Below are 15,529 nucleotides of genomic sequence, written 5' to 3'. Positions count from 1 at the left end.
AACATGTCATATTTACATGTGTGCAGTGGTTTTGCACAGATCAGCCATGATAATCCTCTTCTTAGGGTCCCTCACTGGCGCTCCTGGCCCCTCACTAGGATCTGAATAAGGAGGTTGGTCCTTCGAAACGTGTTAGCTGGTTGAGTTCTAGATAGGGCCCCTTCCCTCGGTTAGAGGTTGCGGTCATTCACGAGTGAATATTCACACATGTAACCTGATGAGCTTGTACTATTGCGCTGCTTGTGAGTAGACATCTATATGTTTTTATTACCATTTCTCTAATAAATACATTAGATAATGTACTAGGCCAGTGTGCCCTCTTTTTTTCTTCTTTCTACAGTATGGTCAGGACAACCCCAGGCCTAGAGGGCAGCAAGGCCACCTAAGAATTATCAAATGTATGACTGGGCATCATTGGCATCATAACCACTACATGGTCCATCCACTCATGCGCAGGAGTTTGTTGGTCCTGGCCCCTCACTCCTGCCCCCCTAGCAAGCAGCTTGCTATGGGGGTGCCTGAGCAAGCTTGTTCCTGAGCCCTGCTCTGTGTGTCCATTCACACACAGAGCATGGTTTGGCCCCGCCCCGCTCTCTCCTCATTGGCTGTGACTGACAGTTTAGGGAGCCAATGGCCAGTAGAGAGGAAGAGATTCAGGAGAGCCTCTGCTCTCTAGCCCATCGCCGGATTGAGATTGGGCTCAGGTAAGTATTATGGGGGCTGCTGCAGACAGAAGGTTGAGCCTTTACAACCATTTTAAGCTTTGAGGAAAAACCCTGGAAGCTGACTAGTTTCTATGCAGAGCTGCACCAGATTTTGTACTCTCCAGTTTTCGTAATTAAATTTATCTGCAGTAAAGCAAGGCCTTGAAAAAATAATTTCGTCTAGATAGGAAGGGAGAAACATACCAAAGGCAGCCAACAGTGTGAGCTCTTCACAAACTCTTAGGTGGTAGCTCTAGGAGCTCTTGCAGCTCACTTCAGCTGCACTGCCCTAAATATGGCAAAGATTTTTTCATTGTTTCTGCCAGAGCTCCTCTATATTCCTAATTTACTTCTGGCATTACATTCACTTCCTGTCAGATAAAAAGTAAAACTGTATGTTCAGACTGATACATCCACTTTAAATTAATAGACAGGTTTACTGATTGGTTGAACATATACATATATTTACCCAAATCTTTACATCGATGGAAATGTAAATGATTCCCAATGCTTCGAATATTTAAGGAAACCTGTAATGACAGGATTATGTAGAGCACTGCTGACCTCTGCTAAAAATACCAGTTGCTTGTTTCTAAGTGCACAAAATAGAATAGTTTATTAAAATCTATAAGCAGTGACACTAGAGAGTGTTAATCTGAGAATATCAGATTGCATTAAAAAAATAAGGAAGGAATTTTTTTCCCTGCTGTAGCAAATTCAACTATTCTTTATAAGGGTTTTTTTTGCCTTGCTCTGGGTCAATCAAGGGTTTAGGATTGTGGGTGCGTGAGATTTTAATATGTCTCATTATGTCTTTTGGTTTAACCTGATTGATATAGGTCTTTTTTAACCTAACTCACTTGGCCGTCATGCTGAATGAGTGGTGACTTTCTAAATGAGTGATCCATCAAGTACTGACTTCATAACTGTCTCAATAGTTCTCTAGGTGATGTACAGTATAACTTAATTTCAAAATGTACACATCCATATCATTTTTATAACATAAAAATGCTCTTTGTAACCCTGTTTAAAATGTATTATGAATATACGGTATATATTATTGAAAAAAAAAATACAATTTGATATTGTAAAATTAATCTTTTTTTTGAGCTCAGTCTAGAACAGTTAAAGAATCATATCATTAGATCTGACAAATGCTGCCATCCGATTTTTGGCCTTTCTCCAGATGATTGAAGAAGGCAGTAATTGCAGCATAGCCTGTTATCTCAGATGAGATTTCTCTGTTTTATATTCTGGATGAACAGGCTTACCATCCTACTTGTACAGTTTACTTTTTTCTTTTTACTGTTTTAAACATCTGCACTTCCAAAGTAATTAAATTGTTTGTTATACAGAAGGAAATACATTTTTTCTGTGTTGCATCAGATTAACCAAATTCTCAGAATTATCCTTGCATACCTGTCAAGGCAGGTTTGTTGTAACAGGATTTTATCATACAGAATACTACATACAGTATTCTGTATAAATGCTTTATCAAATACTATGTTGTTTGAACAAGAGACTAAATTAAATGGATCTGGATCTTGCTTGACAAACATGGCTGGCATATGGGTTAAGCCAATGAAGAGGTTGCCACAGACCACAAGATCCCCACATTGTGCTTTAACATACATAGGGCATTTGTTGGCTATATATTCCCAAAAATTGTAAATCCCTTCTCATGGTTTCCCTTTATAGCCAGTCTTAGTACAATCCCTGTTCTAACAGGTGGTGTATACATGTTCATTGCTAATGTGAACAGATTAAGCTACCCATACATTTTCATTCCTTCACTTTTGGGAACGTACAGTATATAGGTTTGCATTCGGTATCAGAAACTGAAAAGTTTAGCAATCCAGTTGCTGAAATCACTTGCTGCACCTGGTTTTTATCATATAATGAAAAGTAACCCTGTAAACCACCCTCTGCTAGTTACATTGTTAACTTTTCCTGAAATAATACTGATAATGCACAGACTTCGAATGGTTTCTCGTACAAGTGAAAGTTACTATAGGACGACATGGCATTTAGCAAAACTCTTGCTTTTGAAAACACATTCCACTATTGATGATGATGTATTCTTATAACTGAATAAACAGACTTTGCTTAAAAATCATTATTGAACATGAAGAATTTAAGGCAAAATAAGATTGTTACTGCAGTTAAGCCACATCAATTGCTATTGTTAATAATATGTAAAAGCACATTTGCATTCGTTTTTCAAATGTTCATTTAAATTTAATGTAATATGTTGGCCTGTTGTAGGTATGTCCTCAGATCTGAAAGTAAGAAAATGACAAGTGTGTGTAGATACTGTAAAGCACTCCTCTTTATCCACAGCCTCGCAGGTCTTTTAGATGCACGGAATAGTCCGAATTGCAACTTGCAATGCATATACTTGAACGGATTCCAAAGCTCTGCCACCGTGACGTCATGCAAGCTAAAGACTCCATCTGAAAATCGTGCTTTATTGTTCATTGTGTACTGGCAACCATATTTATTTGTATAAGCAGGTGTCCAAATACAGTTCCACAATTTAAACTGCTTCTGGTGTTATGGTCTTTAAAAGTCTTGCAGCCTCTAGTATTTTGTTTATATGTCTCTCTTCTTTTATTCCAATGCCTCGTAAGTAAGTCTGTGAGAGAGCAGGCACTTTATTTAATGTCGTGAATCCAGCTTCTAACAGAGGGCGTGCATACATAGGAAGGCCAATTGATATAAGCCAGTCGGAAACAGATGAAATATGCCCAGGAGATATGGGTTTTCTACAGATCTCTGTTAGGCCTCCACTTGGTATCTGCAAAGAGGACGATTGGCAAGAATGCTAAATTAAACACAGCGGAGGCTTCACATATAAACATAATTTGGCTTTTTGTTAAAATGAATATTGCTGTAAAAATGACTATTGCTTCCCAAAAGCCTTTATTGGTACCAGATTTATGCAAGCAATGTAAGCAACAATACAGTTGTTTAATTGCACTTACTGGTTGATTTAATGAATAAACAAACATTTTTATTGGAAAATCAGTTCTGGCAGAATCAAACCAAGTCAATCTTTCTTGGTTTGGTTAAATCATTGTTTTTAAACAAAAGATCATCTAATACAATCACATCTATGATAAACCAATTGTATGTCATTATGTGTAACGCAAACAATTTGCAGTCTAAAGCCTGAAAATATGTATTGCTCAAAGAAACAACATAACAGGATTTATAGATCAATTACAGTGCCTTGCGAAAGTATTTGGCCCCCTTGAACTTTGCAACCTTTTGCCACATTTCAGGCTTCAAACATAAAGATATAAAACAGTAATTTTTTGTGAAGAATCAACAACAAGTGGGACACAATCATAAAGTGAAACGAAATTTATTGGATATTTTAAACTTTTTTAACAAATAAAAAACGGAAAAATTAGGCGTGCAAAATTATTCAGCCCCCTTAAGTTAATACTTTGTAGCGCCACCTTTTGCTGCGATTACAGCTCTAAGTCGCTTGGGGTATGTCTATATCAGTTTTGCACATCGAGAGACTGGAAATTTTGCCCATTCCTCCTTGCAAAACAGCTCGAGCTCAGTGAGGTTGGATGGAGAGCATTTGTGAACAGCAGTTTTCAGTTCTTTCCACAGATTCTCGATTGGATTCAGGTCTGGGCTTTGACTTGGCCATTCTAACACCTGGATATGTTTATTTGTGAACCATTCCATTGTAGATTTTGCTTTATTTTTTGGATCATTGTCTTGTTGGAAGACAAATCTCCGTCCCAGTCTCAGGTCTTTTGCAGACTCCATCAGGTTTTCTTCCAGAATGGTCCTGTATTTGGCTCCATCCATCTTCCCATCAATTTTAACCATCTTCCCTGTCCCTGCTGAAGAAAAGCAGTCCCAAACCATGATGCTGCCACCACCATGTTTGATAGTGGGGATGGTGTGTTCAGGGTGATGAGCTGTGTTGCTTTTACGCCAAACATAACATTTTGCATTGTTGCCAAAAAGTTTGATTTTGGTTTCATCTGACCAGAGCACCTTCTTCCACATGTTTGGTGTGTCTCCCAGGTAGCTTGTGGCAAACTTTAAACTACACTTTTTATGGATATCTTTAAGAAATGGCTTTCTTCTTGCCACTCTTCCATAAAGGCCAGGTTTGTGCAGTATACGACTTATTTTTGTCCTATGGACAGAGTCTCCCACCTCAGCTGTAGATCTCTGCAGTTCATCCAGAGTGATCATGGGCCTCTTGGCTGCATCTCTGATCAGTCTTCTCCTTATATGAGCTGAAAGTTTAGAGGGATGGCCAGGTCTTCGTAGATTTGCAGTGGTCTGATACTTCTTCCATTTCAATATTATCGCTTGCACAGTGCTCCTTGGGATGTTTAAAGCTTGGGAAATCTTTTTGTACCCAAATCCGGCTTTAAACTTCTCCACAACAGTATCTCGGACCTGCCTGGTGTGTTCCTTGTTCTTCATGATGCTCTCTGCGCTTTAAACAGACCTCTGAGACTATAACAGTGCAGGTGCATTTATACGGAGACTTGATTACACACAGGTGGATTCTATTTATCATCATTAGTCATTTAGGTCAACATTGGATCATTCAGAGATCCTCACTGAACTTCTGGAGAGAGTTTGCTGCACTGAAAGTAAAGGGGCTGAATAATTTTGCACGCTCAATATTTCAGTTTTTTATTTGTTAACAAAGTTTGAAATATCCAATAAATTTTGTTCCACTTCATGATTGTGTCCCACTTGTTGTTGATTCTTCACAAAAAATTACAGTTTTATATCTTTATGTTTGAAGCCTGAAATGTGGCAAAAGGTCGCAAAGTTCAAGGGGGCCAAATACTTTCGCAAGGCACTGTATATTATACTTTTTTTCTAACTTTTCCTAGAGTACCCACGTACTCGGGAAGCATTTTATCCCTGCCTGGGCATGTTTAAAACTGTACAAATATCTCTGCAAATTAATATAGTCTACAGTTTGAAGTATTGTTTAATATAATGACAGGTATAATGACAAACTGGTTTATTCGAAAGATTTGCAGAGTTCAGTAAATCATATAAACTAATTTAAACTAATCATTCATTGATCTGACTATAGTAAACACAAAAGCATTTGAATGTACTTTAAAGCTGAACTCTAGATAAAAATAAGATAAAATTAACAGCCCATGTAAAGATAAAATTAACATCCCATATGAAGATAAAAGAACAGACTTGGCTTTTGCTGCATTATTTAGTTTCAGTCCAGGGATTTTCCCTGCACTTTTTACTATTTTCAGCCACTATAGTTCTTAAGTATGATGGTAAGCACCATTCAACCCATTTCCTCAGAGCCCAGATTGTACTAGATCTTCTCCAGTCCGTGACTGGGCAGTGAAAGGAGAAGCAGCACAGTGATGAAGTTCTTTCTCTGTCACTTTGCTTTCTCTTCCTACCAGCATTTCTCAGGTCATCACATGAACAGATTGTCTTCTTGTACTGCTTCTTCTTCTTACTCTCCAAGCCCTGCTGTACTAACTCAACAGGTTAAATCCAGATCAAATTTTGGCATTTAAACTGCTTGAGTTTAAAAAATTAATGTAGTGATCTAGTAATAAACTGCATTAATTTGTGTCATTTATATCTGGTACTGTTTAGCGTTAAGCTAATTTACTGAATAGGCATCATAGTGTTTTCTCTACTTTGTGTAGCTCTATCTAATGGTAGAAAATGTAGCCCCAGCATATAATATAAATTATAATTCTTTCCTAGTTAGGCATTGTCCTTGTTTAACATAATCAAGAGTTGGTTTCCAGACCATATATACAGATTTACATTTATATGTTGATCTATTCACTGTAAGTAGTGTTTGATGGGTTGTTGTATTTTGCTTTATTATTGCTGTTTTATTGTTTTCTATTTAAATGTCTGCATAGTCATTATCTCTCTTGATATAACTGTTGTAGATAACTGTGTAAAGTGGACATCTACCCCCAGAAGAAGACTTCAGGTTGAAACGCGTCAGCGCTTGTGTCCACTATCTCTGACATCTGTAATTGTATCTGTATTAGGGGATTTCCCGTATATATAGACATTCATGTCCTTTTGTATGCTTTCATGGTTTTTTTACCCTACTCAACAATGATCTTCATTGATGTATTTTACTGTGTTTTGTACTAATAAAAAATCTTTATTAGAATATCATTTTTCAATATTTACATTTGCATAGTCCCAATTCCCCCCTTGTCCCTCTGTGGACTTTCACTAACCAAGAGTTGGTACTGGGCTTGGGAATACAGTATATGCTTTTAAATACTAACTCTATTCTAGAGTGAATTTGAATGGATGGAAACATGGGAGCTGCTATTGCTGACATTTTTTTTAAATGCAGGCTCCAGAGCTGTCATTGTGATCTTTGCTTTTTTACCTAGTCTTCCATTTACCAAGCATACAGGAAGTGAAGTCTGAAAAGTCTGAACTCCCATCATACCCATTTGCTCTTCTCTATGCTACGCTTGAGAAGGTTTCTTAACAAAACCCCATGCAGTGAAAAAGCATTACAGAAATTGAGCACAAATTCCCTTTACTGTTGTCACAGATGCAAGGGTGTAGAAATGAAGTTCTTTTGTGTCAGTATTAGAAAATTCTATTTGGTTTACTTGTAAATTAAATAAGAGTAAAGCACTAGATTAAACAGGATTTATGTAGCAATTAAATAAGGTTTTCCTTTTAAGTCTGGTACATACGTAAAATGAGTGAAATAGCATATGGTATTGATTGCTGCATAGATTTGAATCAAAGACATTTGTGTAGCTGTTATAAGTGAAAATGAGGACCTAATGCAAAATAAAGAAAGTCACATAAGGAACACTTACGGCCATGCGATGCTGTTTTCTCAGATGTCTAACGCGAATCTCATCCATCCAGCCTGCAACATCTTTTACCGGCTGACCTATGTCTTCAGCATATCGTTCCACTAAGGCTTCTGGGATACCACAGCGACCATGCTACCACAAGAGAAAAGGGTATAGTGAGTTTTCATGACCACCACGAAACCGAAACAGGGTAAGAACCAACAGATTTTTGAGTATTTGCATGCAGATCTGTCTAAGCTGTGAAGAATCCAGCAACTCAGGCATCAAGGCGATTTGGCCTTGTGAATTGTGTGCACACATATATTTCAACTAAACAAAAAAGTCCAAATTCACAGATTTTTATAGGTTGCAAATGTATTTCCTCATCACACAAATTCGGCACTTCCTTTTTGCGATTCGCCACTGCGTTATTTTATTGGAAAATTGTGCGGTCGTGCAACACTGAACCGAAAAAAAATTGATGTCCTTTTTTTTCCTTACAAATAGAGAGCTTTCTTTTGGTGGTATTTGATCATCTCTATGATTTTTATTTTTTGCGCTATAAACAAAAAAAAAAAAATTTTAATTCTTTTAGGTCAATTTGTATTCTGCTACATATTTTTGGTAAAAAAAAAAATGTTCTTGATTGGTTTGCGCAAAAGTTATCGCGTCTACAACTAGGGGAAATATTTATGTAATTTTTATTTATTTTTTACTAGTAATAGCGGCGATCTGCGATTTTTAGTGGGATTGCGGCAGGCAGATCGGACCCCTAACTAACATTTTTGACACTTTTGGGGGAACCAGTGATATTACTACAGTAATCAGTGCTTAAAATATGCACTGTTACTGTAATAATGACATTGGCAGGGAAGGGGTTAACACAGTGGTGATCAAACGGTTAAGTGTGAGCCTAGGGAGGGTTTTTTAACTGTATGGGGGATGGGCTTGTGAAATGATCACAGAGATCTGTCCTATATAGAAGGATCACAGGCGCTCTGTGATCATTTCACAGAGAAGAATGGTCAGCCGTGTTTACAACAACTGACCGTCCTCTCTCAGCAGGGAGCAATCATGGGTGCCCAGCGGCAATACCGGTCACCGGTCCTGTGGATCGGCATCCCCGCTGCCTAGTGGGGGCAGAAGGGCACCGCACGCTTGACCCCCAGCACCTTTTGACGTACCCCTACGTCGTTTCGAGCAGCCGAATCAGCCTGCCGCAGCGGTTGACAAGTGGTTAATGGAGCTTCACTTTAAAATGTGCTAAGCAGTGTTTTAGGTATGCTAAAATGAAATACAATAAGATTGATTGAAAGGCCACTTTAGTGTATCTTAAGGCTGCATTTACAGCTGGGTGTTTTTCAAAACGCTCTGCTAAAATGACAAATTGTACAATGCAAATTTCATATACCATTAATTTTAGCCCCACACTTGTGGGGCTTTGAATTCGTGCTCCTTCAGTGCAATTTCAAAGCCACAGATCAGTGTAATTTGCACCGATGATTTCATTTAACAGAAATCTATGCAAGTCGCAATTAAATTGGAAAAAAGTAGTGCAGGAACCTTTTTCATAATCAATGCAATATGAAAGATTCCACTGCCGGCAATGGGGCGCGACTTGTCATGCGATTTGGAACTGTCAAATTGCATGACAAATAACACAGGTGTGAATGAGGGCTTAATGGCACCTAAAAACGTGGGGCGGTTCTATTGCAATCGTCTCGCAATAAATCATGCTGCAATCGCGGCAAACCACATTGCGTGAAGCTTGTCGCCCGAAAAAGGTTTAGGAGCTTCTTTTGAGTGGCAATCTTTGTGCAATGCGGTTTCCTGAGATTCAAATAAATGGCATCTGAAATTTGAATTGTGTGATTTGTCATTTTAGCAAAGCGTTTTAAAATTGCAGGCAGAATCGGGCAATTCTGCCCACATTTCAAAACGCCCAGATGTGAATGCAGCCTAAGTGCAAATTAAAGTGCCCTAAAGTTTATTTCCATGTTTACAGTCAAATGTGAGAAGACCCCACTAAATATTTGCTATGTGTTCTGATGATTTACACAGTACACCTCCAAATAATAAAACAAAGTCCTATCTTTTGGATGTTTGTTTGAAGCACGTCTATGTGCAGATTGCAAGCTACTCTGAACTATTTCACATTGATTCTGTCCCCATTGAAAAAGAGGGACACACTGAGCTTGCCCTCATTAACATACAAGAGCAGAAGCCCAGCTTCTAAATATTTAATCCTTTGTTAGGACGATATTCCAATTTAGTTTACAGATGATAATGAGATCTGCCAGCACAGTACAGACAAGGTTAATTATGTTGAACAATAACTCTCAAGTCCCCCTCATACACATTATAGGAAAAAGAAAGCTATTTTTAGTTCTGGATTTTTTTTTTTTAGAAAAGATATTTAAAAAGGTAAGAAGGGATTTTAAAATATTTTCGAAGTTGTGTATACTATGTGAATGGGAATTTGAAACAAATGTAAAACAGGTGTTATGCCAATTTGGCTGCAAAAGTGCACATCCACTTTAAACAATATTGCAGTTTAAAGAATCAGGATGTATGAGTTCACAACTAAACACAGACCTTTAGAACACTGATCTTAATCACTTTCTGACCAGGCCATAACCAAATGACAGCTACAGTGTGGTCGGCTTATTCTGGGAGGCAGTACAATGATGTCCTTTCAGAATCGCTCTTCCTGCATGCCCCCTGAGGCACGCACACAGAAGTGTCTGTGCTCTCTGGGTTCGCCGCTGTCATTGGCTCTTTACCACGTGATCGCTCCATCCAATGACGAAGTGATCAGTTGTCAACAAACTGGCGCATGTCTGGTTCATTTCCCTCCTCTCTTCGCACGCTGTACACTACGATCAGCACAGCATGCGAAGAAAGGAGGGAGACTGAAGCACCGCACACCCATGCCTCAAGCATGCCTCATTCATGCCCATCTGTGCCTCAATCATGCCTCATTCATACCAATCAGTGCTTATCCGTGCTAATCAGTGCTCATCCGTGCCACATCCATGCCAATGCAGTGCACATCCGTGCCACGTCAGTGCTCATCTGTGCCACATCAGTCCTTATCAGTGCCCTACAGTGCCTCACAAAAGTGTAATGGGTAGTCAGGAAATTAGATTTGTAATTTTATGCCTGAATGTTGGGCCTCTGTATGTGGCTAGATTGTGTAAAAGTTTCACACATGTGGTATTGTTATACTCGGGAGGAGTAACAAAATGTATTTTGGGGTGTGATTTTTGCTATGTACATGTTAGGTGTTAGAAATATCCTAAAATGGACAACTTTGTGTGGAAAAAAATGCGTTTTCATTTTCTTTCCACATTTTCCAAAAAACTTGTGGAAAAAAATGACATGTTTAAAAGACTCATAATGCCTCCTAGATCAGGGTTTCTCAACTCCGGTCCTCAGGACACACTAACAGGCCAGATTTTAAGTATTAACTTGGGGAGATGCAGACTAGAATACTGCAGTCACTGAGCAGCAAATGATATCTGTGATGTATTTCAGTTTTCTTGCAAACCTGGCCTGTTAGTGTGCCCTGAGGACCGAAGTTGAGAAACACTGTCCTAGATTATGTGTTGGGGTGCTTGTTTTCCAAAATGGGGTAGTTTTGTGGGCATTTCCATTGTCCTGGTGCTCCACGGCTTTCAAAAGTATGATTGTCAGGAAATTATGTGTGTAATTTATGCTCCTAGAATGCCTGGAGGTGCTACTTGGATGTTGGGCCTCTGTATGTAAAAGTCCCACACATGTGGTATCGCCATACTTAGGAGGAGTAGCAGAATGAATTTTGGGGTGTAGTTGCAAGTATGCCTATACAGTGTGTGAGAAATAACTTGGTAATCGGACATATTGGTAAAAAACAATCTTCATTTTACAAAAAATTGTGAGAAAAAATTACAACTTCAAAAAAATTACCATGTCTCCAACTAAATACCTTGGAATGTCTACTTTCCAAAAAGGGGTAATTTGGGGGATATTTGTACTGTCCTGACTTGTTAGTGTCTCAAGGAATGAGATCGGCCATCAGTACATCAGGTGTGATCAATTTTTTAATGATTGGCACGCTTGTAGACTCTATAACCTTCACAAAGACCAAATTATATATACTTATTTGGGTCATTTTTACCAATGATATGAAGCAGTATAGCTTTTGGCCAAAATATATGAAGAAAAATTACTAGATTTGCAAAATGTTATAACCGAAACAAAGAAAAATGCACATTTTTTTTTTACAAAATTGTCAGTCTTTTTTCATTTATCACACAAAAAAATAAACCCAGTGATGATTAAATACCACCAAAAGAAAGGTGTATTTGTGTGAAAAAAGGGCAAAACTTTGATATGGGTACAGTGTTGCATGACTGAGTAATTGACATTCAAAATGTGAGAGCACTGAAAGCTGAAAATTGGTTTGGTTAGGAAGGGGGTATAAGCGCCCAGTGGGTAAGTGCTTAAAAAGATTTACATTTACACTAAATTATGGCTTTCTTCAGACTGAAATAGAAAGTAACCTCGAATAATAAAAGCACATGATGGCCTGTTTAGGAATTATATATATGCTATATATTAAATTTAAAAGAAACGGGACCTTTCCTTTATACTATCACTGGGTTCACACTTGTCCGGCTGCGGATTGCAGTCCGGAGTTCGGTGTGGTTTTGTTCACCGGTTCAGGTGCAATCCAGGTGTGAATTTTTACTTGAATTTGCACCTCAACTGGACCCAAAATCGCACAGGACCCTTTTTAGAAACTGACTGCGGCCATCCTGCACATGTGTGAACCGGCTCCATTGAAAGCCAGTCCGATTCACATGTTATGCAGGTTGGAAGCAGTTAAAAATGCACCCAATTTGCATATATGTGAACGGAACCTTAGGGAAAAAAAACTGACAGGTCTGGTCAGAGCCACTGTATTAACAATCCAATATTAGCACAGTGATCTCCCCCCACTGATCCCCCCTTCAGAACACATTGGCTGAGAGGGCTGATCAGGAGCCAGTTGGCTGCTGGTTTTCCATCATGCTCATCTGACAAAAGCTGGCTGAATTCCTTCTGTTGGACCGGCTGCTATACACATGGGCCGAATGTTGGCCGGTTTTTATACAACCGCACAATGTCACCCAGCATTCGGCCTGTGTGTACTAGGCTTAACACTTATGCTAACTATTTTGTGTGTAAAGAATAGTTATCTCATAGACAAGCCACTCCAGTCCTGTGGGGTGAGCCTTCTCCCTGTGTCAGTCATTGCAGAGAAGTGTCCACAATGCATGGCCAAGAAGCCTATGAGTAGCACTAAGGCTCCTTTGCACAAAAAATGTGTTTGTAATGCCGTTTACTCTATATGTGGCTGCATTGGTCAGATAAAGAGTATATTACTAGAACAGATGGTAGTAATTTAGGAGCAGACAAATATTCTTACAAAGATGTGTAAATTAAGCTGTTCGGAGAAGAGTGTCATCAATTTGAATTTTTGGCAGATGGATACTAGAGTAAGATTTTCAAGAACATCAGAGAATGACAATGGCTATTCACTAGCAAGACAAAACAGACATGTCCAAAGATACTGTATATCAAAGACTTCACCAAATATCGCAGCACAAATGATTTTAAAAGTTTAACAATCTTTTTTTTTTTTTGCATTCTGGATAGAGTAAGACGGAGGGATGGTTTGAACAGACAACTGTCTTTTATGTATACATAGCGGTTATTAAGAAAAAAGGTTATTTGACTTTGGTTAAATAGTTTTGTGGTCAATGCAATACATTACATTCATCTTCTAAGATCTATGGGTACACCATCAAAATGTAATTTTTTATTCTTGTCTGCATGAATTTACATGACATCAAATAAACATAACCAAAACAAAATTTATATCAGCTTCCGAAAGCAGATAAATGACAGCAGTTTTATTTACCTTATCTGAGTACGGTTCCTCTGTAAGATCAATCTCCTCATCCTGCAGCTTGTTTTCTATTAATAATTCCTGATCCATTCCTCTGGCAACAGCCATCTTTCTGGCGGACACAGGGCCCAGTTTTACAGCATGTTGTGGAACATGCGAAGTATCTGGGGAATTAGGAAACCATGATAGCCGTGAGGTGGTTGGAGAAACACACTCTTGTGAAGGAAGTATAGGGCTTTCATTTGGTCCTGATAAGCCTGATTTTATAACAGGAAGACAAGATTCTTCAGTATTGGAAATAGTAAGACTAAGAGGAGGATGGCTAAGCCCATTAGCAAATCGCTCTCTGCATTTTTTGGCAGGAACTGGGGGAGGTTGCGAAGGGTTTTTTGCAGGGACCCTGGGCTCTACAGAGGTTACCATTGGTTTGTCCGTAGATACCTGTGAAAAATCATTTGTGTTTTGGGCTGTGCAGTCTTTATCGTGGCTTTGTATATGAGATGTCCTTGCAATTTCAATACGCTCAACAGCCCTGTCACGTGCCACAGTGTCCATATTGCAGGATATTTTGTCATGTACATCTCCCGTTCCTTCCTCAAAACAATTAGCGGATCCTGTTTTATCTGCTGAAATAACAACTTTGTTTTCATTAATACACTGAAGTTCCTTTCCTTCCTGTTGAAGATTATCTAATGAGTGTGATCTTGGCCAGATCTTTAGAGATTTTCGCCCATCCTGTTCATTATTTGCACAGACCCCAACAGGTAGACTTCTTCTGTTCTTTTTAGTTCCTGTAAGGTTGACTAACTTTGTATAGAAAGTGTGATCATGAAGCTGTCCGACATTTTCACTGACTCCCGGTTTTACTTCTCTGGCCACCTTCAGACCTGGGTAGTCCGTGAGCTGAGTAGTGGAAGGCTTAGGCAATAATGGAGAAGTCACTGGACTTTTGCCTATAAATAAAAACATATTACAGTATATAACATTTACTTTGAAATGGAGGTCAAACTTTATAGTTAATACAGTAAGTACATATAGAAGTGTTCATTACCACATCAAAAAAATTAGCAGAAAGTGAAAATACATCATCGAACCCTATTATTACAGTTTATGAGGTGCCAACTTTCCTTGCATGACTTAATGGTTTTAAGTAGAACTTTAGTCACAATTGGAAATCTTATATTTGATTTATTAGAAAAATTACAAAAATCTGATGGTCTTTTGTGTTAGACATTATTTATCTATACCTAGTAGTTTAGCTGCTGTTAGCAGTTTATTATTTTATTGCTTAATATTACTATTATTATTAATAGTGTTAGGCCATAAACAATAGGTTACAATGGGTAACTACATCTTTTTTGTTGCAGTTTTCTTTAATCTTTTTTTTAAATCTGTTTCAGTGTTTCTTGTTTCCCCTCACACCATTGGTTGCTAATAATCAGTTAATTATTTTTCTAAACAAAACTATGTGGTCAAAGTACACTCACTGGCCACTTTATTAGGTACATCTTGCTAGTATCGGGTTGGACCCCCTTTTGCCTTTAGAACTGCCGTAATTCTTTGTGGTATAGATTCAAGGTGTTGGAAACATTTCTCAGAGAACTTGCTCCATATTGACAGGATAGCATTATGCAGTTGCTGCAGATTTGTCGGTTGCACATCCATGATCCAAATCTCCCATTGCACCACATCCCAAAGGTGCTCTACTGGATGGAGATCTGGTGACTATGGAGACCAATGGAGTACAGTGAACTCATTGTCATGTTCAAGAAACCAGTTTGAGATGATTTAAACTTTATGACATCGTGCATTATCTTGCTGGAAGTAGCCATCAGAAGATGGGTATACTGTAGTTATAGAAGTATGGACATGGTCAGCAATAATACTCAGGTAGGTCATGACATTTTAAATTATGTTTTTTTTGTTACTAAGTGGCCCAAAGTGTGCCAAGAAACTATCCCCTACACCATTACACAACCACCACCATCCTGAACCATTGATACAAGGCAGGGTGGACCCATGCTTTCATGTTGTTTATGCCAAATTTTGACCCTACCATC

General features: G+C 38.5%; 1 protein-coding gene across 7 annotated transcripts in view; it reads right to left on the bottom strand.

Annotated features, from left to right (window-relative positions):
- Window positions 1-2,219: 2,219 nt before the first annotated feature.
- Window positions 2,220-15,529, bottom strand: part of SASH1 (SAM and SH3 domain containing 1) — a 1,308,454-nt gene continuing 1,295,144 nt past the window's right edge. For all 7 annotated transcript variants that reach the window (XM_082250123.1, XM_082250126.1, XM_082250128.1 and 4 more), the window contains 3 exons: window positions 13,482-14,422; window positions 7,556-7,687; window positions 2,220-3,501 (listed from right to left, as the gene is read on the bottom strand). In XM_082250123.1, coding sequence (XP_082106249.1) covers window positions 3,241-3,501; window positions 7,556-7,687; window positions 13,482-14,422 — 1,334 coding nt within the window. In that variant the 3' untranslated portion in view covers window positions 2,220-3,240. The remainder of the gene's footprint in view (window positions 3,502-7,555; window positions 7,688-13,481; window positions 14,423-15,529) is intronic.

This window comes from Pelophylax lessonae, assembly GCF_965119305.1.
Source record: "Pelophylax lessonae genome assembly, chromosome: 3".
In the NCBI taxonomy this organism is placed as follows: Eukaryota; Metazoa; Chordata; class Amphibia; order Anura; family Ranidae; genus Pelophylax; species Pelophylax lessonae.
This window is presented reverse-complemented; position numbering and strand designations above follow the sequence as displayed.